This window comes from Carettochelys insculpta, chromosome 3 (assembly GCF_033958435.1).
Source record: "Carettochelys insculpta isolate YL-2023 chromosome 3, ASM3395843v1, whole genome shotgun sequence".
Classification (NCBI taxonomy): domain Eukaryota; kingdom Metazoa; phylum Chordata; order Testudines; family Carettochelyidae; genus Carettochelys; species Carettochelys insculpta.
The window spans coordinates 142,134,967-142,162,962 of NC_134139.1; the positions used below are offsets into that span (position 1 = coordinate 142,134,967).

At 41.2% G+C, this 27,996-nt stretch overlaps 1 protein-coding gene across 1 annotated transcript; it reads right to left on the minus strand.

The window, feature by feature from the left end:
* Window positions 1-26,565, minus strand: CFAP206 (cilia and flagella associated protein 206). The gene is made up of 14 exons (XM_074988854.1): window positions 26,544-26,565; window positions 24,728-24,817; window positions 23,412-23,520; window positions 23,101-23,184; window positions 21,531-21,621; window positions 15,660-15,848; window positions 14,829-14,987; window positions 12,461-12,669; window positions 11,163-11,282; window positions 8,393-8,591; window positions 6,582-6,722; window positions 5,187-5,380; window positions 3,861-4,004; window positions 1-483 (listed from the first exon to the last, which is right to left on the minus strand). Exons 3-14 carry the CDS (start codon window positions 23,517-23,519, stop codon window positions 253-255), a joined length of 1,869 nt encoding a protein of 622 aa, XP_074844955.1. The 5' UTR covers window position 23,520; window positions 24,728-24,817; window positions 26,544-26,565; the 3' UTR covers window positions 1-252.
* Between the last annotated feature and the right edge of the window lie 1,431 nt (window positions 26,566-27,996).

Here is a 27,996-nt window from a genome sequence, read left to right on the forward strand (position 1 = left end):
TTCAGAATTTACAGCCAGTCCTGGTGTCTACTTTTTATTTGTTTGTTTGTTTTAAATGGGATGTTTCAGGCTTTTTATAATCACTGTCACTTAATGCCATTTAGCTGTTCTGAACAGAAACCATGGAGTACAAACACAGCTCTTTCGATTAATGGACATAGAGTTTTGAAAGTAATGGATAGTAAGCTAAATTCTATATGGATTTAAAAAAAAAACCATGAACTATGCTCCAGTAGGTCTCTTAAACTTCACTTAGGTTTCATCAACTGCTCTGGTTAAGTTCACTTTAACCATATGAGTAGTTGGAGTTAATCCTCCTCGGAGACCTGCCAGGAAAATTTGTGGCCTGGGTACGTTGCTAGAGTTGTCAAGTCTAGTCTGTGTTCCAAAATCCTTTTGCAGATACACTTGGGTGGAGTTATCTCTTCTCATGTGACTGAGATTAGTCTGCACTGAGTGAGTTAATTTCCTACGCAAATTAGCCTAAATATGAAAACAGGATGAGAGTAAGAAAAAATTTATTCTTAACTATAATATTTCTCTGAAATGTAAATATTATAGATTACAATTATGCTTATTTTTTCTCTTTTACATGTATGGCCCCCAGGTTTCATAGATCCATAATCTCATTTTAGCACCAATCTACCGAGGCAAACTTTGTGGAAAACACAACAAAACAGCTTTTTCTGAAGTCTTCATACTGTAGAGCAAATGCTTTAAAACTATCTGGCTGTTCCCCTTCCAATGAACTGTTAATATTAGCAATGATGAAAAAGCATAATCAATCACATAGCATAAAGTTGCTATTATCAGAATGCACAAAACAAACCGTAGCATAGGTTGTTATTTTAGAACTAAGCAATCCCCAAAAAAGGACTACCTCCACATTCTACAGGGTATTGGTATCCTCAAGTGTCCTTGGCCCTGATATACATTTGCAAATACAGATGTAAATTATCAATAGGGGGGGAAAAATAAAAAAATGGTATGAGTAATATACTCCTACTAAAAATTAAAAGCATTATTTAAAAAATTCCACCCAAACTAAAAAAAAAAAAGTTTTATTAATATCAAAAACAACTATAAAAATTTCCAATTATGGTCCAAGGCTTCAATATTAATCAAATTGTAATAAAACCCATACATTACAAAATGGGGGCATAAAAACCCCAAATTAAAAAAAAAATAAAAACTTGCTTAAAAACCTAAAATTAAATGTATAAAATGCTTTACAACCACAACATCTATATGTAAAAATGTACACAACCATGCCCCCTACCACTTTCCCATACATCTATTTGCAAACACATTCATAATAATTTGTATGGGTAATAGTTACATACACCTTAAAAGTTAATGCTCTGTGCTCATAATTATGTGCACAATATAATCCATAATTACCATGAAAGTAAATGTTTGTATAGAACTGTAGATATTAAAATTTTAAATATTGAATATCTAAATTAATATACAGACAAAAATAAAATACACCTTATATTCTAACACAATCCTTAAATTCATTAAAATAAATTTAATTGTTATAAAATGTTATTTAAGCAACCCTATTTAAAATTATTTGTAAGTTGTTGGGCAAAAGGCATGCCAAGTCACGATAACTATCCACCAGGCTACTAATCAATATAATTGCATAATTAAAAAGCTAGCAAAAATTCAAAATATAATTGGTACAGGATATTAAGATGTTCTCCCATGGTAACAATGATTCTTACTCTGGACTCACAGCCAATTGTGCTAATCTTAATGTTTCAAGTGGTATTGGTTGTTATATACCTACCATTAATATGCTAAATTAAAAAAAATATATCAATTGCAAATCAATCCAAAGACCAGAGATACTCTCAAAAAATAAGTACATAAAGTCTTGCCTTTAACAAGGCAAAATCAGGGATAAAATCTAAACGTGCCTGTGAGAAACTTTGTGCCTAATGCTGGGCCTTCACAAGCATCCCACTAAACTTGTCACACATATGCATAGGTCTTAATATTAAAAATATGCTACCGTTAAGGAGGAGAGTAATCCTGGAATTAAGGGTATGTTACAACAGAATTTGATCAAGCTAACTGCAGACATATTCTGCACATTCAGCCACCATAAATTAATAAAACAAAACACCAAATAGTTAAGGATTAATTTGAACAAGCAGGACTTTTGAAGGCAATGTCAAATACTAGCAGGTTTGCAGTTTCTATTAATCAATTAAAAAAACCCATCAAGTTATAAAACTAAAAATAAATAAATGAAAACTTTACTTGTAAGTATATTTAATAGAAAAGCATATAACTAAAATTACATAAAGCATTTTATTAATTGGGTTACTGTTAATTTTTATCCATAAAAGTCACTATTATCTATGTATTTTATAAAAAAATTATAAGAAAAATAAATAGAAAATGTGCATTAAAATTGTTCTCTACAGCTATTCTGGAAAACTTTTTCGTAACATTTTAACCCTAGGAGAAAAGCAAGCAGCCATCATTACCTTCTGTTAATTACTTAGTACCATCTAAAATTTTAAATAATTATGCAAAATATTCTAAACCCATTGCTGACATCTGTATGTGCTTAAATCTACTAAATAGTAGTTTTGCATAAAAGCACACCTATTTATATCAATCTTTCATCAACTGAAAGCACTGTGTTCCCAATAATTTATTCCTAACAATACCTAAAATAATACAATTAAGTTATCACTACTTCGGGTTCTAAAAAGCCTAGGTAACAGGCCAACGTATAATGAAGAAGTACTGTCTGTGTCTACTGTTCTAATGCATTAGAGTTGATGTTTCTGTATTTTAAAATACAATTCAAAATAAAAAGTACCAAAATACAGTTTGGGAAGCAAAGATCACACAAAGCTGTTATCAAGGACAATGCTAGGTGGGAGAATAGTAAGGAAATTAATTATAACATATTATCGCATCTGTATAATCATGCAGTATATTTTTTTCAACTCACTCTCTGAACTTTTAAATCACCTCTCTTAGTGGTGTTTTTACCCACACTTTACTACAGTTACTATAACTTTTTTGAGACCTGCTAGCATTATATCTATTAATGGATATAGCTCTGTTTGCAATATTTTTATCATATTAGCCCTTCCATATACTTTTATTACAAAAGGAAGATATAGCCCATTAATGTCAAATGGTTAAGCTGTCTACATGGGGCTCGTCTACACTAGCCCCCTCCTTCAAAGAGGGCATTTAAACAGTCCCACTTGGTGAATAGCAACGAGGTGCTGTGCTGCATATGCAACACCTTATTAGCCTAATTCTCACCACCGGAACTTTGAAGTTGCTAACTTCGAAGCACCGACAAGCAGTCTAGCCGCAGCACATCCAAGTACCCGTACAACTTGGAAGTTCCATTACTTCCAAAACATTTGGGAATAAGGGAAGTTCGAATTTGTGTGGGTAGACTTGCACCTCATTGCTATTCACCTAGCGGGATCGTTTACATGCCCCCTTCAGAGAAGGGGGATAGTGTGGATGAGCCCCATGAGTTAAGTGGTTTTAATACAGAATACCATTCTAAAAATTCATTGTTATTTGAAAAGATCTTACTACTTAAAAGAGTGCCTGTGACTTAAGAACCAAATGAATCTAGGTGTGAAAATAGTGCTCAAACAAAAAACAAAAAAGTTCTGGGATGGGGAAGCCTTTGAAACAGGAGTATGAAATAGACTGAAGTAAAATTAAAGAGAAAATGATCACAGAAACTTGTCTCTTCATAGATTTTAAAACCAGAAGGGATCCTTATGATAATGTAGTCTGACCTCCTGCCAAACATATGCCAAATTTATAAAGGCCTAATCTTCCAGAAAATACTGAATACAAACCAATTTTATGGCTTTTCTTCTCAGTTCCCATTCATTCCACTCATAGGACTTCACAATAGTTGGAGGCAATATATGGGTGTCAGTCTGAGTACTGCTCTCACATTTGGTGATTGGTTTCATTGAATGTTTGGCTCCGCTTCCAACCTTGACGAAGATACAGGTATTTATTAGGAAAATCCATATGATAGGAAAAAAAGACACACAGACACAGCAGAGTCTTTTTGAAACAAACACTAAAAAGCATACTGAAAGTTTTAAAGGCTTGAATGCAGAATGTAAAAGTCTATTAGTAACCAGTGATTAATAGTCATTTTATGTTTCTATTTATCTGTCATTCCAGAGGATTCTAAAGTACTTTACATATTTAAAGTAAAGTATTAAATTTATGCAGAGGGGTTCTGAAAAATAGCTACCTCTGGTGTAAAGCCTAGTAGCTGTTTAACAAAACAGGACAATTAAACAGAATATACAATATTCAACACATTGCAGGGGGAATTTTAAAAGCAGACTGCAATTGCCCAAGCTGGAATGTAGTTGTCACAGCTGGAATTTTTCCAGGACACAAATGTTAACATCCATGCACTAACATGCTTTCCCCTAGAGGTTACAATATACAAGGATAGACAAATGAACTTGTGCTGACAAAGTCAAGCTGTTCATGTTCATCTCCAGTGCTTAATTACACAGGACCCTCTTCCCCTTGATACGGGCAAGTCCTGCAAAGAGGAAACTGGAAAAAAAAACATCCACAGAATTTTTCTGGACTGAAGATGGTAGAATGCTGCCACCACTGAATTTCCCTGGTCTTGTCCTTTCCATATGTAGAGTTTAAGGTAAACCATCTCCCAGAGGTGATGCCCCTTATCTATACACCAAAGAGGAAAAAAAAAAAGCAGTCAAGTAGCACTTTAAAGACTAGCAAAATGGTTTATTAGGTGAGCTTTCGTGGGACAGACCCACTTCTTCAGACCATAGCCAGACCACTGGCTATGGTCTGAAGAAGTGGGTCTGTCCCACGAAAGCTCACCTAATAAACCATTTTGCTAATCTTTAAAGTGCTACTTGACTGCTTTTTGTTTTGATAGTGTATAGACTAGCACGGCTTCCTCTTTGTTACTAACCAAAGAGTAAGATTTGCTGGATATCCATATACTCTCTTTGCTGGGTAGAGGATTACATATGTCCTCAGACTAAGTACTGTCTCAATAAAATACATTTTCTCTGTGTCCCACTAAAGCCAGTTTGGCTACGGCTTTCCAGTGAATGAAAAGGACAGATGGTCAGCGTCACATCACCAGTTCAACAAGTGCTTCAAGTAGTGAATACCTGTGAATAAGGAGCAAGGGATTCAAACTGATGATGAAGTTCAAGCAGTTGAATAAGCTCAGCACATTGTTTTGCTTTGTCTCCAATCAACTCAATGAACATATCTGGCTGTTGGGCAAAAGCATATGCTGATTCCTTGGAACTGAAAGTGTAGTATTTCTCCTTATGTTTCAAAATTCCAATAGCAGGATTTCCTAACACATAAAGCAAAAACAGGTGTGAACCAATACATCATTCTACACACAGAGGGATCCTACAGTAAAAGTTAGCTTCAACAAACCATCAGAACAGATGAGTTCCCCTGGAGGGACAATGATATCTACCTCTTTTGTAAAGCACTTTGAAATTTACTGATGAAAAGACCTACTACGTAAGAGCAAGTTATTCTGAATCATGCCTATATTACAATCATCCATATCTATCAATATAAAATATGTTCTCTTCCATTAACATTGAACATATTTTCAAATGTCTGTCATGCAAATTTCATTCTGATTTGTGATTCACTTACTAATTCCATGTCAAAAGACAACACTAAATAGGCCAGGAAGTTGAAATTAAAGAAGTCTTGTTTTTACCGCTACAAACAGTGTTACTTCACCATCACCTGCTCAAAACCAAACCAAATTGTCAGTTTTACCTAAAGAAATGACACGATTACTAAGTATCACCAAAAAAAGATGAGCAAGTAGAGGCATATTTGAGTTGAAGAGATTGTGGAGACAAAACAAATGAACACCATAGTCAAGTCTCGAACACATAGTCTATGACCACTAATTATGATTTCACACACAGTCAAAACTACAGAGGATTATTACAACTACACATTAGGTATAAAGTGCAAAAGTGTTCACTGGATTATTCTAATTGGCATTCTGGCACAGAAGGAAGAAAACATGCACACTATGCTTACACTGAACCAAACCACTGAGAACAGTATGCAAATTGGACGTCTTAAAAATGCAAATGGTCGCTCATTTGCATATTCACTCACCAGCAGACGCTGCCGCCAACACAAAAAAAAGCTGTGTTAATGTGGTTCTGCTGGCGAAATCCCCACTTGGTCGGCAGCCTCTTATGCCTGGAAAAAATTAGGCATAAGAGGCTGCCAACAAAAGAGGGTTTCACTGACAGAACCACATTAATACAGCTTTTCTTGTGCTGGCGGCAGCGTCTGCTGGTGAGCGAATACGCAAATAAACCGCCATTTGCATTTTTGAGACCACCCATTTGGATACTGCTGCCGGTGGTTTGGGTCAGTGTAACCATAGCCACAGAGTATATGTTGTTAAATATACTCTTTTTGCTAACATATGCATCTTTGCAGTAAGAAAAAGATTTAACTCAAGGTATCAGCAATACAAATAAATAAAATAATAAGAATGCAGAACACACCTGGGAGGAGGAGCCCATCTTTTTCTGCAAGTGTGTGTGCGCAAAATCCACGATACTGGAGTAACAACTGATCGAAATTAGCTGTGGTTTCTGGAAAAAGCCACTCTTGTTTCTTGAAATCAGAAACATTCACTTTGATTCCTGAAAGAGAATTGGACAAAGGAAAGATGACAATACATTTGTGCCTAAAATGTGATTTAAGGGGAATCTCAAAAGAAGTTAAATTATGCTTTTACACATTGCAGCTTGAGGTGTTCAACATCCACAGCTCCATCAGTTTCCACAGGAGTGAGAACACAGCACTTGTGCAAATTAGGGCCTGGTACACCATGGCTATTTATTTTTTGGTAGCCAGCCATAGCCACTGACTTCTTCTCTAGCCAGGGGGTTCTCTCCCTCCTCGTTGTAACAACCTTTTACATACTTGAAAACTGTTATGTCCTCAGCCTTCTCTTCTCCAGACTAAACAAACAACATTTTTATTTTCAATCTTCCCTCATGTTTTTTAGATCTTCAGTTATCTTTGTTGCTCTTCTCTGCACTTTCTCCAATTTGTTCATCTCTCTCCAGAAATGTAGTGCCCTGAACTAGATGCATTACTACTGCAGTTGAGTAATCATCATGGAGTGGAGTGAAAGAAATCCTTCTTGTGTCTTGCTTACAACACTCTTGCTAATACCTCCCAGAATGAAGTTTGCTTTTTTTGCAACACAGTCTTACACTGTTTACTCACATTTAGTTTATAATCCACTATGACCACGAGATCCCTTTTTGTAGTATTTTTCCTAGGCAGTCATTTCTTTTTTTGTGTTATGTGCTGCTGACTGTTCCTTCCTGAGTAAAATACTTTGCATATGCTCCTACTGAATTTCGTCCTATTTCCTTGAAAACATCTCTCCAGATCATCCAGATCATTTGGAATTTTAATTCTATCCAACAAAGAAACCCCTCCCAACTTAGTGTCCTCTTCAAATTTGGTAAGTGTATTCTCTATGCTATTATCAGATACTGAAAAAACAATACAAAAACAAAACAAAACAGACCCAGAACAGATCTGTGTGAACCCCACTTGATACGCCTTTTCAGCTTGACTGCGAACCACAGCTATCTACCTCTGGGAATATTTTGCCAACCAGTTATGCAACCACCACAAAACAGCTTCAAGAGGAATAAGGGTCCCGCGTTAGTAAATACTATGGAAAGGTATATGAATATCTCTCAAGGTGCTTATAAGTTTAACATAAAAGCAATTTAGTAGCTTATGTCATCGGAGTAACTTTAAAAATTGTATCTGAATTCCACCTCTCTTGCTCTTCCTAAGACTGTGGCTAGGAAAATTTCAATTACAGCATTGACAAGACCTTAAATGAAAAGGGCCTGATTTCACATCTAGACAAGCTGGTGGCAAAATGTCTGCTGACTTCACAGGGAATAGGAGCATTCTCAGATATACAGTACATTGATAAATTAGAAGAAGAAACAGTAGCTCTATTCGTGGAAGAATAAATATTGGTGTCCAAGCACTGTTTTCCTCTCATTCTCCAGAGGATGTGTACTGATTACATGCATAGCATTTTTATCAAGAAAGTAAGAGTTCAGCTCTGTAAAGCATTAAGTGTTTCTGTGTGATCTTGAGCTCCCACAAATTACTGGGTAAGAACCCCTACATCAGTAAAGATTTACAGTGTCAGGTACTGAGAAACTAGCTATGGCCTTAGATAGGAAAGTTGCACCTTTTAGAAACAGGATTTAAATCACAACATTATATAAGAACTCTAGGGACAAAAGGGAAATGTGATAACTTTCAGTACCCATGGTTTCCTTTAGCCTTTGCTCATCACTTCTCACAGTCACTCCTTCGAGTAGTGATTCCATCAGATCATCAGGAAACAGTTGTGCATGGATTCCCAAGAACTGCTGTAGACTGACTGTCAAATTAGTGAAAAAACTCAGCAGCAATATCTCATCCTGAAAGCTTGTCCAGAGGTTAGATAGTGCTAGAAAACTAGGCTAAAAAATAATAAAAAAATCTGAATTCTACATTTGTTTTCTCTGTAAAATTAAACAAATAATGTAAAAAAGAGTCTCAAATACAACTAAAAAGGGCCCAATCCTGCATTCCTTGTGCACTCAGAAATCCCAGTGGAAGGCTTGCAAGATCAGGCCCAAATCCTTGAAATCATTCAAATTTACCTTGAAAGTAATAAAATAACATTTAGGGGAATCACAGAAGGTGAGTTGCTGAATTATATTGGAGAAGAGTCTCTCCTCCTCCCCACACGTATAGTAATATAAATGGAAAAAAGAGAATATAGGCAGAACAAGGCAACAGAGAAGAAATACCTTTATTCAGGTAATCTTTGTGGTTAACTTTGAAAAGAAATATAAATATACCAAGGCATAGACAAATGTCAGCCACTGTTTCTCTCATTTTCCCTTACCCCAAAAGAAAGCCAAAAAAAACAGATACAGATTTCAAAGACAGAGGCACAAAATGTGCCTGTTACGATATATTTGAACTTACTGGGGAAATGGACAGCAGAACATAATTACATTCCTGACTACACTCAATCAATTTTGAATGTTAACACTGACATCTTCAAATTTTCAGATCTTAGTACAAAAGAAAAGGGCTCCACTAATATCAGGAATACATGCACTGAATTTAACATTCATCCTAGCACATTAGCATTTATGTTAATGAAGCTACGATGACAACTGGTATGGGAGTCAGCTCTGATCATCAGTATTTCTATCATAAAACATTACGTACACAAGAAACTAAAGCAGAAGAATGGTAACAAAATATTTTTTTTTACTGTATACAGCATCATAACATAACTGCTGAAAGTTAGTGAGTCTACTGTATATCGTAAAATACTTGTTTACTACATTATCAACATAGGCTCCACAATACAAATAATATATTACAAAATATTTTCCTGATGCTCTTATTCAACTTCTCTTGCAGAAATTTGAAGACAAAGAGAATTAAGTGGTCTTGTGATGGGGAAAATTCTACCTCCAGGAGCACAGATGGAATCTAGTATCTTGTACATGGTATCTTGCTAACAAATATAAAGAAAACAAGCAAACAACCTGGTAAAGACTAACCATTTGAGAAAGGTAAACTCCTTATGACAGGGATGATGCACCTTCTTGTTCGAATGTAAAATCTGAAGTATGTTTTTGGCCCTCATGATAAAATTGAGCAGTACAGGAAGAGAAAAGGCAAAGAGAAAGAAATGCTCTGGGGAGCAGGATAGAAGAAGAGAGTATCAGCTATTGTGAGAAAGATAGGATTTGTCAGGTCAACAGGCATATAGACTCAGCACTAGGGCAATGTCTACACTAGACAGTTTTGTCAACAAGACTAGTGTTCTGTCAATAAAACCTGCAAAGCGTCCACACTCCCAAGGCATTCTGTTGACAGTAAATCGACAGAACACAGCACTTCTGTTAACAGCATGCTGACTCTCCCCCATCAGGCAGAATGCCTCTGTCAACAGATTATGTCAACAGAAAGCCAGTTTGGAAGTTCCAAGGGATCGTCTGTTGACAGACAGGGCTTCCGGGACACCAAGCTGTGCTTTTGGTTGGCCGTTTTGTCAAGAGAGTGGCCGGGCAGTCAGGCCACTCGCTGTTAATGCTGGAGGATTGCTCATTCGATCTGGCAGTGGTCTGTTGACAGAAGGTTTGTCAGAAGACAGAAACTTCTGTTGACAGATCTCTCTAGCATAGACATAGCCTAGATGCGCCTAGAGAAGGCAGACATGGGATAATCTGCCACCCACATCAGGTCGGAAGAGAGTTTCTAATAGTTATAGATTAACCTTAAGCCCTGAAGCATGATGTTTAAGATCCCTTCTAATTTTTTTAATCATTAATTATGACAGAAAGTGGACAAGACAGTGACTATTACATATTTTCCCAGATAAAATAAGAACCCAAACAAGAACTAACCCTAGTTTCAAAATAATACGGATAGAAGACTCTGAACCAGGGCTATTCCATCATAATACAATAGTGAAGCATCATTAACTTAAAACTCATCTCTGAATATTTTTACTTAATATTGTTACAAGTAATATTGAAGGCTGCTATACAGAAAAAGGTATTAGACAAATCTATTTTAGTGCTGTTCTGTGTATTTAACAGAACTTTTAGTATAATCATTTTATCTGTTCACCTATGGTCAGTTTTCCCTGTTTTTTGTATTTTTGACAAAGCAATAGGAAAGAAAGAAGAAATACTAAAACACTTAGTAAAGTGTGTTTGTAAAACCATAAATATTGGCAAGGCAACTGAGGACACATGTTATAACAAACTTATTTTAATTTTTTAAGCAAATAATTAGATGTCAAGGAAACTGTATCCAGGGAACAGTGCCTTGATGGGAACATGTTAGTAGACAGACACAGAAAATAAGAGCTTTCTTCCTAATTCAAAATAAAAGTTGTGTGACCCATGTCACATGGTATTGCAACATATAAAGTATTTTGTTAGTACTATAGGCAATAAAAGTGATTTTTCTAATCTGCCTTTGTTCAAAAATATTACTTTTGCATTTCATATGCTTACAAAAACTTGTGATGTAGGTACAGCAGTCTTTCCTTGAACAGTATTTTTTAACTGCTCTATTTGTGCTGCAAACTGCTTGTCCATCATTTCAACTTCTTGTGCACATGTGACCACATCAGACTGGAAAGAGAACATACTCCAGGTAAGTAGCGGGACAGTCACAGAAAAATAAATAGCTATCAGAAGCTGTTTGGGTCTTTGTATTCTGCCTTTTTTTGGGACATTTATATTTTAAGGGATGGCATGCAACCTAACATCTAAATAGTCATAATTTTACAGCTGGATGGGACCACTGGATCATCTAGTCTGAGCTCTTGTAGCTCAAAGGCACCTGGCACCATCCAGCACCCATCCACACCCTAAACCAGGGGTCAGCAACCTTTCCGAGGCAGAGTGTCGAAATTTGCCTTTTTGACCTCTGTATATGGTCTGAGGGCCAGTGATACTTCTTAAACTCACTAATAATCCTACTTACAACACCTTCATTCATAAATAAATTACAATGCAGAGCTTTACTGCTTAGCTGGTCTTTTGTGAATCCACAGGCCTGGCTTTGAGCAAGCTCCTGGCTGCTTGGGGGAGAAGGGGCAGGGATGAGCACCTGCCTCATGTACCGACAAAAACTGGTTCTTGGCACCTGTGCTGGGGGTTGCTGACCCCTACGCTAAACCAACAACTGAAATCAGAGCAGCATATGTCAATTCACATGAGACCAGATTATTATGTGCCACATGCCAAGCACAGGCCCTCCTCACTGGCAGGGAAATGATTAAATGAGATATTCCTGGAAAGTGACCCATACCCACACACTATAGAGGAATACAAAAATCCCCAAAAGTCTCTGCTAATCTGATATGGGGGGAAATTCCTTCTGATCCCATCCACGGTAAAGAGCTACATCCTGAGCCTATGAGCAAGAACCAGCGAGCCAAGTGCCTGAGAGGGACAGAGAAAATGTGTGCTCCATGCCAGTGCATAGCCGTGGCCCTCCCCATCCAATGTCCCATCTCTAGCAATGTTCATCCCTGATGATTTAGAGGATTTTTTTTTTTTTTTACAGAAAAGCCACACAGCCGTCAATGTATTCTGAGTGAAATTCCTTCCTGACTCCTACACGTGGCAGGCTGACTCCCGGAAGCATTAACTTAATATATCATTCTAGCTGCATAGCTTAAACACAGCACCAGTATTTCTTTCCTCAAAATATACCCTTATTTTAATTTGTAAAATGCAACTTACACTGAAATTTCATATTAAGATATCCTAAACAATGCATATGACATAATGTGATACTTCACCAGAATGATGCAGAGGAAGACTTCATGCTGCCTCACGTTGAACAGTGCTGCCTTTAACAGAGCAAATCTAGCGTCCATATTTCTGTCTGGGTTCTCATGCATCATTTCCAAGACAGCCGTGTAGCGGTGTGCCAGAGCTTGGGAGGCACGAAGCTCTGCATCAATAGGCTCTGTGGCTACTGGGATGGCTTCATTCAGAATAGCTGGCACTATTTATATAGATTTAGTACGAGATGCATAACAAGGTAACAGATATACAAACACATTCTGGTAATCACAGCTAATATTTTAGTTTCCATACTTGCATCAGAGGATCCTCCAAAAGATTTACGAGTATAGGTTCTGATTCCGAAACATCATACGTATTTCCAAACTTTGTTCACAAGACCCAAACATTATGTACACTGTTGGTCAAATGGTTCTTAACAATGATAAATCTACCATGAGGAAAAATACTACAGTATTGGGTAGGAATATGGAAGATTAGCTTTTCAGAAGGTTTTGGTTTAATTTTGGGCTCTTCCACAAATTTTGTGTGTGACTTTGAATCAATCACTTATGTGCCTCAGTTCCCCATGTGTGTAACGGGGATAATAATAATACTTCCCTGCTTCATGCAGGTGTTATGGAAATTAATTAAATCACATTTATGAGATGCTCACATAGTACAGTAATGCCACTATCTAAAGCCAAAAAGATAAAAGTATTGTGTGTTGAAAAGAACTACTTTTGCACTTACTGGACATAGTATATTACAAAAACCTCACAAAATTCCATAAACTGCTCAACAGAAATCCAAAGTCTTTGATCTGGTGGTTTTTTAATTAACAGTTCTTCTTTGAATCTCATTAATAAAGGAGGGTATAAGCAGTTACGCATCTACTATATTCCACACTGGGACATGCAAACAGACATCTAGGCACGCAAAAGAGAGACGTGTGCACACTTAGAGCAAACAGTTGCACCATGTGGGGTTTTGTTATACATTCCTCTTTCTATGTTACTTAACATTAAAAACCAGCTAGCAGCAGAGGCAGTGCAGTGTCGTGATCAGACTCAAAGAGCTGCTCTGAGTGACAAAACTGTTCATGTCTAATCAGTCAGCTCTGCCCACAATTTGCTGTATGATCTTTGGGAATAGAAATCTCATAAATATCTTCAGTTAATGTATTTGTTTAATCTGTAACATGGGGGTAATAATGCTGGATATAACTTTGTGAAGAGCACTAGGAACCTTGAATTAAAGGTGCTCTGAGTACAAAGTATTATCTCCATTATCCAAATAATCAGTAGAAGAGTTACTTGCATGGTCACAACTCACAATATACTTTACTGTTTACTTTTGTATAGCATCATTCATTCAGAGATATTAGAACATTTTACAGATATTCTGATACCTTCTATATATGAAAATACAATTAAACTATGCATATTACAAAGTATTATATATATTGAAATCTTTTTAATTTGAACAGCCTTTTAAATAATAATTCTGATACACTTAGCAGTGAAATATCTAATAATTTAATAAGTAAATATTTAATAACATTGATTGCTTGTGACTGGGGGGTGCAGGTCTCACTTCTGGTTTACGTCTTATGTTCCCAAAGCTCATGCTTCAGGGTTTCAACTGGCCACCAGCAGGAGTCAAGAAGGGATCCTTTTACCTCCTAGCTATTTTGTTAGGGTTTTTAAAAATTTCCTTCTTTTGAAGTATCCAGAATAGCAGAAACTGTCTTTAAACTCTGTAACTCTATATTTTAAGGAGAGTATCAAAAATGAGAGTAACAAGGACATTCAGCATTCTCTCTGGGCTTACTATTTAATCTATCTGGCAGCACGCAAAAAGATACTAGTGCACCAATTTATATTGTTATAATAATTATATGAACAATTAGAAGGACTCAAGACTTAGAGATGTTTTTGTATTCAAAAAGAACTGGAAGAAATTGCCCCAAATTATCAGAATTCATGTGTTTTTCCACCCCATATTTCTAACAACTCATGCAATATTAAGGGTATGCTCTCCTATAAATATTTTGACAGTATCCTTTTTGACACTTCCCTTGATTGGCCATAGTATTACACAATTCATTCATCTAATAGTCAGTTTGTTTTTCCATCAGGCTTACTGATACTGGGCCAAATCCTGCTCACCTTCACCATGTCTACATTACAAAAATAACTTTGAAGCTGAGCATCTACACACACCCTATTTCGAAGTTAAACTTCGAAGTAGGGCACTACTCCATTCCTGGGAATGGAATAAGGACTTCAAATTTGGGCTCCCTACTTCAAAGTTAACTGGGGCTAGAGGCAAGAAGAGACTGGTTCAGGACTCATAACTTTAATTCAGTAATATACCTACAGTCATCAATTCCTTCTCCTCCTTTTCCACACTCCTTGTTGAATAGCCGAATTCCTGTGATAATCATGGTAAGTTCCTTCAGTTGTCGCTCTTTGTCCTTCTTATTCAGAGAGAGAAAAACACCTAGCTCTGTCTGGGGAAACACACTCTGAAGGGCAGCTGAAAAGATTTTAAAAATACAGCACGTGTAAGAAAGAAACTGAAAATATTAAGAAAGCAAACCTAACTCCTCCTGATGGGTAGTTGTGAAAAGGCCTAATTTTATGCTAGATTTGAAGAGGTGTTTAGACATTCAGAGATTAGTAATTTTAGCCTATTGTTCGAGACTAACAAATAACAAACCATACAAGATGATATGCTATCAAGCTATTATATCTCATAGCAATTATTTAACTCAAATTCAGACTACTTGTAGCAATTATTTTTTTAAAAATGGTCACAATTTACAATATTTGTTAGCATCTGTGCAATTGGAAGTTTTAAAAAAGGAATAAGACAGCCTTATTACCAACACCTATGATTTTCACACCAGGAAACCACACTGAAGTCAGTAGTGTTACTCCAGATTTACAGTAGTCCCTTCCACCTTTAAAAACTCTATGATTCTGTTTTAAGAAAAGACTCAAAAACGGGTACAAGGATATTTAGCCATCTCTTTGGGCTTAGTACTTAATCTAGGTGGCTATACCCAAAAAGATACCAGTGCATCAGTTTATACTGTGAAAATTACACAAAGGATTAGATGGGCTCAGAGCAGAATCAGAGACAGACATTTATTTTCCCATAAGGAGGATATTTGCCCCGTATTACATAGTCTGACTGATTACTAACCTGTTGCCTCCCTAACAACTTTGATGTCTGTAGGGGATCCAAGGCCAGAGCGCAACAGAACATAGCTAACAATCTTTCGGTAAATGCTCTCCAGCTCTTCTCGTGTACGAGCACGATTATCTGTTACTTCTCTGCTCACAGGGGCCAGCCTGGCTTCTAGAATGCGATGCTGCTCATTAAGTAACTCAACTGAGAAGGAAAGAGATTTGAGAAGTGCTATGTGAGAGACAAGTTCAGTAAACTCTTGTTCATCCACGCAGCAATGTGAGAGCCCTGCCAGCAGCTTCCTGCACTGCATGGTGATGTGCAAGCACTGCCAGTGACTCCCCGTGCCACAGTGCCAGGTGGGAGCCCCATCAGCAGCTCCCAATGTCCCCACCAAAAGGAAAACGGGGCAGCAGTGGCGGGGAGCCACCACTGGGCGGGGCGGCGAGAGAAACTGAACTTTCTTGGGAGGGGGGGGCACTGACCCCTGCCTGTACCTCCCCACAAGCTACTCTCAATTAACCAGAATATTTGCATATCTGGCAACTTCCAGGTCCCAGAGTTGCCAGATACGAAAGAGTTTACTGTATTATTCTCAGTTTTCATGTCACCTACATACAGGAAAATAATTTTTACACAAATAGTATGTTCAATCAGTCCAGTATTTTGGGCCTTTTACAAATCCCATTGGCTTTGGATCAGGCATTTAGTTTAGCTCAGTGTTTCTTAAACTGGGTTCATGGAACACTGGTGTTCCACGAACAATTCACAGGTGTGCCACGAGCGTTTGGAAATATACACTGTTGGTATACTTTTTCTGTTATTAAAACCAGATTTGATGTTACTTCTTGAGCGCTATGATACCTGATTAAATTACTTCATTTTGTTTTTGCTGCATGTGTGCTTTGTTTTCTTGTGAACTGACAACAGTTTTTTGAAGAAAATTTTCATAGGTGTTCCACATAAAAAATATTGTTTGGTGTTCTGTGGTCTCAAAAAGTTTCAGAAACACTGGTTTTGTTACTTTTAAAAATCCACTAAGTAAGCCAGTGCTAGCCAGCAAAATCTTTCAAATAATTTTCATAGTTTGCCCTGACACTCTTGGAATGTCCTCTGCCTTTCAGACCTAATATGTCACCATGACTTCTTATTCTCCTCCTCTTTTGCTGCTCCCAATTAAACCTTCCCCGCCACTTTTAAGTCACTGAGAGCAGGCACTGATCAGAAAAACATACTTGTATCTGACTATTATATACAAATATCATAGCTGTCCAATTCACTGCAACTGAAATATTTTTATTTAAAAATAATCTCTGGACTATGCAAACTCAATCAATTTAAAATAGGTGTTCCAATAATGTTGATCCTTCTCAGCTGTGAAAATCAACAAATGCGCAAATTCTGCTCTCAGGTTACACAAGCACAGGTCTAGAGTAATTCCACTGAAGTCAATGGGCCAGTGTAAGTGAGAGAAGAATTTGGCTCAAAGAAATTAGAACTTTGCCATTCTAAACAGGAAAAGGCAAATGCATTTCTCTTTTAAAAAAAAAAATCACAAAACCTAATGTGTAGTGGCTTCTAGATCCTTTGTACACTCCTTCTGTGTTATATCCATGCTGTAACTCTGCACTTCCCCATGATAAAATTTATGGTACTCTGTACCTCAAATCAGCACCTCAGAACATCACTGTCATACACTTACACCTTTCATACAAAATGTGCCATGTAAGATACACAGGAAGGGTCATGATCTACTGAAACCCACAGTTCTATCAAAATGTGTGTATCATTAGTGTGCACGAAGGGATGATATTTTGCTGTATGTCTATTATTGAAATATGTTGTAAATTTGGGTATAAATTTGTAAAGTTGTCCCTTTCTAGTACTCCAGTGACAGTGAAGGAGGTGGTCCACACCCAGGTGGGCATTAAATAATCATCAAGCAGCAGAGAAATTGTAGATGAGGACATGGGCAGTGGGTAGAATAGGCCAGAGGAGACTCAACCTTACTTGACGCTGCTGCGGCCGCTGGAGCCACAGATGCAAGGGAAAGTTTATATTATTCAAAGTTTATACTGTATTTATATTATGAAGTTTATTATTATATTCAAGAACTGGAGGACATCAAATGAAATTAATGGGTAGCAGGTTTAAAACTAGTAAAAGAAAGTTCTTCTTCACTCAGCGCATAGTTAACCTGTGGAACTACTTGCCAAAGGAGACTGTGAAAGCTAGGACTATAAGAGAGTTCAAAGAAGAGCTAGATAAATTCATGGAGGTTAGGTCCATAAAAGCCAATTAGCCAAGAGTAGGAATGGTGTCCCTGGCCTCTGATTGTCAGAGGCTGGAGAAGGATGGCAGGAGACAAATTGCTTGATCATTGTCTTCGGTCCCCCACCTCTGGGGCACCTGCCACTGGCCACTATCGGCAGACAGGCTACTGGTCTGGATGGACCTTTGGTCTGACCCAGTATGGCCGTTCTTATTATGTCTCATGCAGGATCCAGAGAGAGTCTGAGACATTTTCCCTGAGTGGCTTAAGGTCTGAGGAAGAGAGGCACGGCTGCAGCTGGCCCGGGACTCCTCTGGGCAGTGGGGCTTGGGGCCCTGGCTGACCCAGGGCTCCCCGGGCCACCAAGGGTGTCTCAGGGCTCCTATGGGTGGAGGGAGAAAGTCTCAGGGCTCCAAGCTACAGGTGGGCACAGATGGAAGGGATGGAGCTGAGGTTAGCCTCATCACAGGGGAGCTTTACCCCCAGCCATGGATGAAGGATTTACAATTCTGCAAGAGAAGCACCACACAATAGGGATTGTTCAACCCTGTGACTCAGCAAGGCCCATCTAGCATATTTGTGTTGGTTTCTTACCAGGGACATGGACTAAGGCTATGCCTAAGCTGCACTTTCGTCAGTTAAACTTTTGTTGGTCAGGAGCATGAAAAAAAACACACATCTTTTTGCCAACCAAAAGCTGAATGATAAAAAGCACCCGTGCAGGTAGCACTTTGTTGGTGGCAGACACTCTCCTACAGATAAAGCTACCAGCCCCCATTGGGAGTGTTTAATTTTGCTGGCAGGACAACTGTCTCTTGATGGCAAAGAGTGGCTACACTGCATAATTTACAGTGGCCTGGCTATCATGGCACAGCTATGCCACTGTAAGGCACACCATATAGACAAAGTCTCAGAGTACAAATTAAAGGGCAGTGCATTGTGTTTTTACCTGTCTCCTCCCCCACCTACACTATTAATGAGCAAGAATGCTGGAAACACTAAGACATGAACTTAGGAGAATGGTCTCAGGCTTAAAGGGAAAGCCTATGTAGTAAGGATTGTAACTTACATGTAACATTGTAGAAAATGTTTGACCCAAATATTGCTCAGTCTAAGAAAGTTCATGATTTAGACTGCATGTTAACCTTTTATTTTCTTTCATAACTATCTCTAACCTTTTTTGCCTGCCACTTAAAATCACTTAGAATCAATTACTCTGTAGCTAATAAGTCTGTTTTATATTTTACCTAAAACCATGTACTGCACTTAAAGTGCTTGGGAAATCTCAGCTCAGATTACAAAGGCCAGCGTCTAACCTCCCCACGCTGAGAGAGAGGAAGTCTGGGTAATGAACTTAAACTAGTCAGGCTTCTGACCATGGCAAGACTGTACCATTCTGGGGAACAAGACCAGGGGATCCACAAGTTTGCTGGTGCCTTTCTCTGTATGATTCAAAAGTGGCTCACACAGGACAGAGATGGAGTTCTCCTTCCCCCTCCCCTGCACAGAGCAGATGGGACTGGGTCAGACCAAGCCTCAGAAACAACTCCTGGCTGCCAGAAGCTGTGTACCACAGGGTGTGTTTGTTTGTTTGTGTATGGAGGGGTGTACCAGGTGCATGGGGATGAGGCTCAGTGTGGTGGGGGAGAGGTGGGTTTGGAGAATGAGGGGCCAGATGCATGGGGGTTGAGCAGACAGGGGGAACAGCTTCCTGTACAATTATCCCTCTGCCCACTAGTGTTTCCTCTAATTTTTGCTATGAGTGGAACTAGTTTTCTTGTGCGTGCCAATGTGGAAGTGAGGTGCAACGTATCACCTTCATATTGTGCACATAATAAAATTCATGTGACAGGGTGGGGCCAAGAAATTCTGAGTATGGAGGGTGGCTCAGGCCTGCGGCAGAGGGTTGGGGTGCAGGAATGTGATGGCCCTGGCTGGGGGAGTGGGCTGTAGGGTGGGGCTGAGGGACTCAGGGCTGGGATAGAGGGTTAGAGTACAAGGGCTTATGGCTAGAGATGCAGAGTCTGGGGTGGGACTGGCCATGAAGAGTGAAGGGTGCAAGAGAGGTCTCCTTGTTTGGGAAGGGGTTCTAGGATGCAGGTTGGTGTTCAGAAAGGGGTAAAGGCTCAGGGCTGTGGTGTGGAGTCAGGGATGAAGGCTTAGGATGTAGGGGGATGCTCAGGAAAACAGGGATGGGGTTCAACATGCGGCAGGGAGTTGGGCCTTAGGCTTTCCTGGGCAGCTCCCTACTGAGGCCAGTAGGGAGTAGATCTCCCAGCAGCTTCAGGGCTTGGAGAGAGTGATTTATTCCCACTTCAGCCCTGAGCCCCTGTGTGGGGCTTAAAGGGAAGCTGCAAAGCCACACAGCATAGGGGTAACCATGCTGCCCATCTGGAATCCACCCCCCAAGTGCCCTTTGTATCAGGAGCTCCCTACACCCAGAATCCTATCAGTCAAGCTGCCAAAATGCCCACTCCATCAAGCCTCACCCCGGCTTCCAGAGCCCCCCATACACAGATCACCACCCCACATAGCCCCAACCAGCTAGACCCTGACGCTCCCACCCCACCAAGCACCACTTCCCACCTCTGAGCCCTGGCCACCTTCACCTCACCTACCCACCACTTGCAGAATCTCTTTTCCCCTGCACCAAGATTCCTCACCAAGATGCCCACTCCCAGACTGTGCCACACAAAACCCTGGTATTCTTGAGGGAATTCTGCAGCAAAAAATGTCAAAAATGAACATCCTGCAAAGTTCTCCATATTTTAAATGCCAAAGTAACACAGAAACACAGCCACAATTATGCCATTTGCAATTATTTTGGTAATTTATTTCACAATTCTTGTCAGCAAATAATTGAAAATGGCGTGATCATACCGTGGTATTTCAATAAATAAAATATGTAAAATTTTGCAGAATTTTAAAATATGGCAGGCAGATTTTTTTGAGGAAGAATATTTATTTTTTGGGTGCAGAATTCCCTCAGGAGTAACATGTTGTTGCCATAACAGGAGGGGTTTGGTTCTTTTCACTAACAAAGCACTGTGAGAGGCAGCCAAGGCTGGAAAGTTCAGGGAGCACAGCAGCAGCCTAGTTCCATGTTGTACCACAGGGAGCCTGCCACAGACCTATTCTATTACCTATCCGTGTTCTTACTGCTTCCATCCTCAAGGATCCCATACTCTTTTCAAAGATAACTGAATTGATTAGACTGGAGCACAAAATATTCACCAATTAAAAAAAAATAAAAATCAAATGAGTTGACATGCATGTTCTAGTGGACTGAATGCAGGCTTGGGAGCCAAATTCTCCTTATACCAGCTCTGCTACTCACTTATTCCATGGCCTTTGGTAACTCAGTTTCCCTACCTCTAAAACAAGGAAAGTAATACCTACCTCAAGGCATACAGTCAGAAGAATTTTTAAAAGTTTACAGGAATACAGGTTTTGCCTACACTTTCAAGTTCACTTTTATTATTCTTATTTTGTCGTACTGTCACATGCACATAGTATGCCAATAAAGATTAATATTAAAATACAAACAAACTATATTTAGATACAATTTTAATTATCACATGCTCATATTTAATACTTACACATATTAAAATTACCTCGGTTTGTATAATTCATATCAAAGTAAACTTGCATCTTAATAGTGTCCAGGGATGGATTTGTTGTGTCAAGAAGCCTACTAACACAGAGCTAAGAAAAGAGTTGTAAAAGTTAATTCCTTCTAACCATTTAAAATTTTCTGAAACATCAATAGCAAAGTTACTGTTGAGACAGCAACTTACGGAGCTGACACTCTCCCCGTTCTCCCAAAAGAAAATGAGGAGTCAGTATTAGCCATCTGTAAAAAATGTGCAATCCATTCTTGACTACGGTACCATAAGAAAGAAGTATGATGCTACTTTTCAAAATGCTTTAAAGGAATCTTAGGAAACTGCTCAGGTAGCTAATAATCACAAACAAAGAAACTCATAATATTTAGTATGTGTCAAGTTCTGACAGGCTGTTCAGAGCCGCGTAGACCTGGGCTGTGCAATAATTTTCATTGGAGAACCACTCCAGGAATTTGATACGTGGTCAGGGGCCACACGTTTCTACCATGTTAATGGAGGGCATATGCAGTCTGGGAGCGGTTTTGGTACAGAAGGCAGCTCTGAATAGGGGATTGGGTACAGGAGGAGGCGTAGATTCTGAGAGGGAGTTTGGGTTCAGGAGAAGGTTCTGACCTGGGGCAGGCGGACAGCAGGCTCAGGATGGAGTTTGGGTGCAGGAGAGGGTTGTGACCTGGGGTTGGGGGTTGAGGTGCAGGAGGGCATAAGAGGTGCAGGCTGTGGCCACAAGGCATTTACCATAAGCAGCTCCTAGCCACAGCCCAGTGAGACTCTTGGGCAGGCTCCCTGGCTGCTGTGGCCCCACAGACCACTCAAAGTGACTGTCTGCTGGGGCAAGCATGTGCATCTCTCTAAACAGACTTGGAGGGGAGAAGGTGTTTGCATGCTGCATGCACCTGTAAGCACTGTCCTTGCAGCACCCACTGGCCAATTTCAGGGCAATTTGAGGTTCCAAGCATGGTGCTGGAGACCCAGGCAGTATGCAGAAACCGCCCTCGCCCCTCAAGGGGCACATTGCACAGAGATACACACACTGGCCCCAGCAGCTGGCAACTTGTAGCAGACAGAGAATCTGCCTGAGGTTCCTGCTAGGCCACAGCAAGTTGGATCCAAATGTTTGGTGGGCTGTATCCAGTCACGGGCTGTATATTGCCTGCCTTTGGTATAGGCAAATCTCCTGCTAGGACTGATTAAAGCAATTAAAGATGCTGCCAATATTTCTGTCTGCTATGCTCAGTCTCTATCTTCCCCGTCCTTCAATACCTGACTATAATGTAGCTCCAGGAGGCAAAAAATATTTCATTCATCTAATCTTCATCTGACCTATAGCTATTATGGTGAGATCTCAGTCATTTAGTTCAACATCATGTTACCCAGTAGTTAGATTGTTTAGACTTCCCAATGCATACACAACACTGTTCTTTGCATAATTGTATATGTTGGCCTGTGGATGGCAATGGTGGGTACTAACTGTTACTATAAATACAAAGCAGATATTTTAAATTTTAATTCCATGTAAGTATATAAAATTTCTGAACTTTTGGAGAATTTTCAGAATTACCTTAATAAGGTTTTGCACATCATTTTTTGTGAGGGTTCGATCCACATTAAACTCGTTCTTTGGATCCAAAACAACAGCTTTTACCTACACATAATCAAAAGGTATTATTGGGGACTGTTCGCAGTGAGTAAAATTAAATCACTACAAGGCTAAAACCTGAGAACAGAGTTTGCAAATTGTGGCTAATGTGCTCAATTGCTAAATCTCTCTGTTTAGTGAAAAGTATGTTGTTAAACTTAGGCGGATATTAACATGACCCAAAGGCATTTAAACGAAATAATAAATGGCTAAAACATTACTTTTGTTCTTACCATGAAAGCCACCAAGGTTTCAGACACAGTTTGTCCTTTCGTAGCACATTCTTGTCCTATTTCTCGAATGATATTCCTTATGACACTTTCAGCCTGAGAGTGAGACATTCTGGACCAACAATACGTTAAACAGGTTTGATGCTTATTACAATGCATCATACAAATACTTGCCTTTTATCCTGTTTTCTTCACTGAAACATTTACTGACAACAATGCGATTACATATGCTCTTGTAGCATCCTCAGGCTCTTTATTTTTCAATAACAACTGGACTACATAGCACAAATTATTTGTAAAAACAAAAAAGCAGTCATGTAGCACTTTAAAACTAACAAAAGAATTTTGTTAGTTTTAAAGTGCTACATGACTGCTTTTTTGTTTTATGAAGATACAGACTAACACGGCTACCTCTCCCTAACGATAAACTATTTATGTTTCACTGGATCAAAAGTAACAATAATATTGCTAAACAATAAGAAACTAACACTAAACTAAAACAAAATCTTCCTTCGAGATTTGAAGGAAAAATGCAAAAAATTTATTATAAAGGATTAACTCAGATAGCTTTTGTCTGACAGATGGAATATTTATTAATTGCGCAGTACTATTAATTAGCTCAGTAGTCAACACATAAGCAGGTAAAACTACATCCACTTTAAGGGAACAAAAACATTTTTCACATCAGCAGAGATATCCTTGGTACAGTAAACCCTCACTTTACACGTCTTCAGGTTGCGCAAAACTCGCTTTAACGTGAGTTTCACACAACTTGAATATGTGTGGCTGTCAGCCTGCCTAGCTTCCCGCAGCTGCAGACAGCTAAGCTAGCTAAAAGCCCTTTCCCCATGACTTTGCAGAGCAGAACTAGGCACCACCTTGGGAAGATAGGGGGAGGGCTTTTACCTTGCCTAGCTGCCTGCCACCGCAGGTGGCAAAGCAGGCTAAAACCCCCTTCCCAGAGCAGCACAGCTGCCAAGCTGACAGTGGCACTGCTCTGGGAAGGTAGGGAGAAGGGTTTTAGCCCTCTTAGCTACCCTGCAGGATTGCCCCCACCCTCCACGGCCCCAGCTCAGCCCCAACCCACACACAGGACTCCCAGCCCCTGATGCACTACAGCCCACATGGGGCTCAGGCTCCAGTCCCCAGTGCAGCACACATGGCTCAGGCTTCAGGCCCCTACCCTCCACCCCTGCTGACCTTGCTCCAACCTCTGCAGCCCCAGCTCCACTCCCCACACGCTCCGGCTCACCTCCACCCTCCTGCCCCGCAACCCACCCCAGGCTTAACCCATTGCCCAAGCTGCCTCTCTGACTTACCCGAAATTTGGGATACGCAAGGGACTACTGTAGTTGGGAACAAGCCTCACAGCAATAACTAACAGTACCTCTGCAGTGTCAGGCAGAATTCTGACCAAGGAAAAGTAGGTAACTTTTGTTAGTAGATTAAAGGCAAATTATTGAAATGCAGATTATTTATCAACCGTGGGAGTCCAATGATACATCCTGAGAACTTTCAATTTTAAATGTTTTTAAAAAATCAAATCAAATTGCAACAATCTCTTCCACTGAGAGAACTCCAATTATTTGGATTGGGAGCCTGCTAAGTGAGTGCTGAGCCTTCCGTGACAAGTTCAGATCTAAACTGCTCACTGAACACTGTTACCCTCTGATACACATTCACTCTGAAGTGAGTGTTGGTCTCAGTTCAGTTCCTAGCTAATATAGTAGACCCCCGATTTACAGGGTGGTTGCGTTCCTGCACAGCCCCACATAAGTTAAATTTCGCATTACTTGGGGGAGCCAGGAAACTGTCTGGCACAGCAGTGCTGGTCAGTCTCCTGTCTCTTGTGATTGCCCTGGAGCTGGGATCCAGTCTCCCTGCTGCTCTCAGGACCCAGGAATCTGACCAGTGCTGCACTGGTCAGTTTCCCCGCTCCTCTGGGAGCTCCAGCCTGCCTCTCACCTCCCCATTGTTCACAGGGGACAGGAAACTGACCAGCGCTGTAGCACTAGCCAGTTTCCTGGCTCCCCTGAGTGGCAGGCAGCCTGGAGCCAGGCACCAGTTGCCCCTTACTGTGAGTCGCATTAAACCAAGACAGGTGCAACTTGAGTGCACATATCTCGGGGTTCTACTGTAAGGGGTTTCAACTAGAGCTCATTAAAAAAAAGAGCAGGATTTTTTTAAACACACTTTTGTGAAACTTTTATCCCTGTTTTTTATTCTTTAAAAAAAATCAGTGGTTTGTTTTTTCAATTAATCCTTCCCACAATACCCCAGGGGTTCCACCAAATCACATATTTCTTAAGTGTCAGAAAAGGCTTTGGAAATTTAACTACCCTCATGCCCTAGAACTGTGTTCTGCAGAACACTGGTGTTCCCTGAACAACTCGCAGGTGTGTCATGAGCTTTTGCAAAACAGCGTATATTTTCTGTTATTAAAACCAGATACAAAGTCAGTTCTTCATTGCTATGCTACCCGATTGCATTAGTGTACTTCTTTTGGCTTTGCTGTACTGTGTATGTTGCTGCTTGGGTTTGTTTGGTCTGAGGACGTTTTTTGAAGAAAATTTACACAGGTGAGCCGCATAAAAACTACTGTTGTTTGGTGTTCCCTGGTGTCAAGCCGTGTAAGAAACACTGCCCTAGCGGGGAGGCGAGGCTGGAGCGCACCGGCAGAAGGAGCACACACACACCTGGTGCCCCCTGCTGTGCCGCTTCGGAGAGGAGACCCGGGCGTCAGGGAGCGAGGCCGGCGCTCCGGTTCCTGTCACGGGCCCACAGCTCGCTCGAGACGCACCACGGGTGGCCACACAAGGCTCTGCTCGGCAGCCAGCCGGGAGAACCAGCGCCCCTGGCGGCTGGGTACACCGGGGAGCGGAGCGCAGCAGGCTCCGGAGGGGGCACGGCCCAGTGGATGCTCCGTCCCGTCACTCCCGCCCGCCGCAAGGACCCTCCGCGAGGGAGCGCGCAAACTGCCGCGCCGCAGGTACAATGCGCGCGGGGGGTTCTGCCCTCCCCCGGCAGCCGGCGCGGCGCGGCGCGAGCTCCTCCTCCCCGAGCCCCCGACCCGACCCACGAGAGGCCCCGCCCCCACCCGGACAATGCAACCAGCCGATACTTGAGCCGCCCCACCTAGAGAGCGGCGCGTCTTCCTCCGCCGGCCGCTCGCGTTTCCATGGCGATAGAACAAGGCACGCCGGAGGGCTGGACCGCCTTCTGAGGCGTGCTGAGGGGGCGGGGCTGCCCTTCCGCGCGGTGATTGGTGGGCGGTAACTGCCTCCAGTGGGTGTGGCTAGGGCGCAGGCGTTCGAGACTACTGGCCGTTAACGGACAGCGACCCGTTCGCCACAGCCCCATCGCTTCGCAAGCGCCGAGCACGAGCGCTGGGGCTCTGGCACGTTAATAAGGCCGCCTGTGGTTCCCGTCCCCCGTCGCTCCTCCGCTTCCCGCCATGCACAGACCCGAATAGCTGCCCGGCTTGTTCGTCAACAGCCCTCCGTGTGCGGGCGCTGCAAGCGGGGCAGCAGTGACGGTCCCTGTGGCGCTTGCTGCCTCCCTTGGATGATGCAGCCTGGGTGTACCAGACACGGAGAGCCCCGGGTTTCCTTTCTAAGGCTACTTTGTTCCTCCCCGGCGGCGATCTAGCGCTGTGTATTGCCCCAGCCCACAAACAGCGGGAAACGGCTGCAAACAACTGTTGCTTTTTTGGGGCAAATATCGGGGTTTATTTGGGTGGAGGGAAAGGCCGGGCACAATATTGCGATCAATGCTCTGCTGGCGCGAAATGCCGGGCGCTTCCCTGACGCACTCCAAGCACAGCGCCCCCTGTGGGTGCGTCTACACTAGCGCGATCCGTCCACAGGAGTTCGTGGTGGAAGATAGTGTCCCACAAAACGTCTCCCCACAGATTGCGGCCGCACACGAAAGCGGATCGCTCTATGGCCAGGGGCAGGCTGCCTGGCTGCTCTCTCGACCGAGCAGCCAACCACAAGCACAGCAGCCAGGGCTGCCCGGTGACACAGCAGAGGGCTTCCTGGAACATCCACACTGGCCTTCTGTCAGCAGGTGCTGTCGAGAAAGGCAGTCTGCTCCTGGGGGAATGGCAGAGCACTGACAACAGAAGTGCCACATTCTGTTGATCTGCTGCCAACAGAATGCATTTGTAATGTGGACGCTCTGTGAGTTTGGTCCACAAAACGTGGTTTAGTCGGCAAAGCCCTCCAGTGTAGACATAGCTCATGGTTGCGTCTACACTACAGAGTTCTGTCAACAGAAGTCACTGTTGGTAGATATTTCCTGACAGAACCTCTGTCTACAGAACACATCCACACCTAATACAAGCTCCCCACTGTCAACACCCTCTGTCAAAGCAAGCAGCCAGACTGACCAGCCGTCTGTTGACAGAACAGCCAACCGGAAGCTCTGCAAACGGCTGCCTGGTGAACCAGAAGCCCTCTCTGTAGACAGAGGTGCCCTCGCAGAATTTACAATATATTTTTGTAAACAGAATCTGTCCACTGAGGCGTTAGGCCTTGTAGGGGTGCAACTTAACTCTCCCGAGAAACCTGCTGTGTTCTGTTGACAG

What these genes read in the sequence shown, in the direction of transcription:
- CFAP206 (XM_074988854.1), bottom strand. Translation starts at nt 23,519, where the DNA reads ATGTCTCACTCTCAGGCTGAAAGTGTCATAAGGAATATCATTCGAGAA. An exon ending in ATGTGCAAAACCTTATTAAG is followed by an intron (nt 21,622 to 23,100) that starts GTAATTCTGAAA and finishes CTCTTTTCTTAG; the next exon opens with CTCTGTGTTAGTAGGCTTCT. An exon ending in CCCTTGCTCCTTATTCACAG is followed by an intron (nt 4,005 to 5,186) that starts GTATTCACTACT and finishes ATCTTCGTCAAG; the next exon opens with GTTGGAAGCGGAGCCAAACA.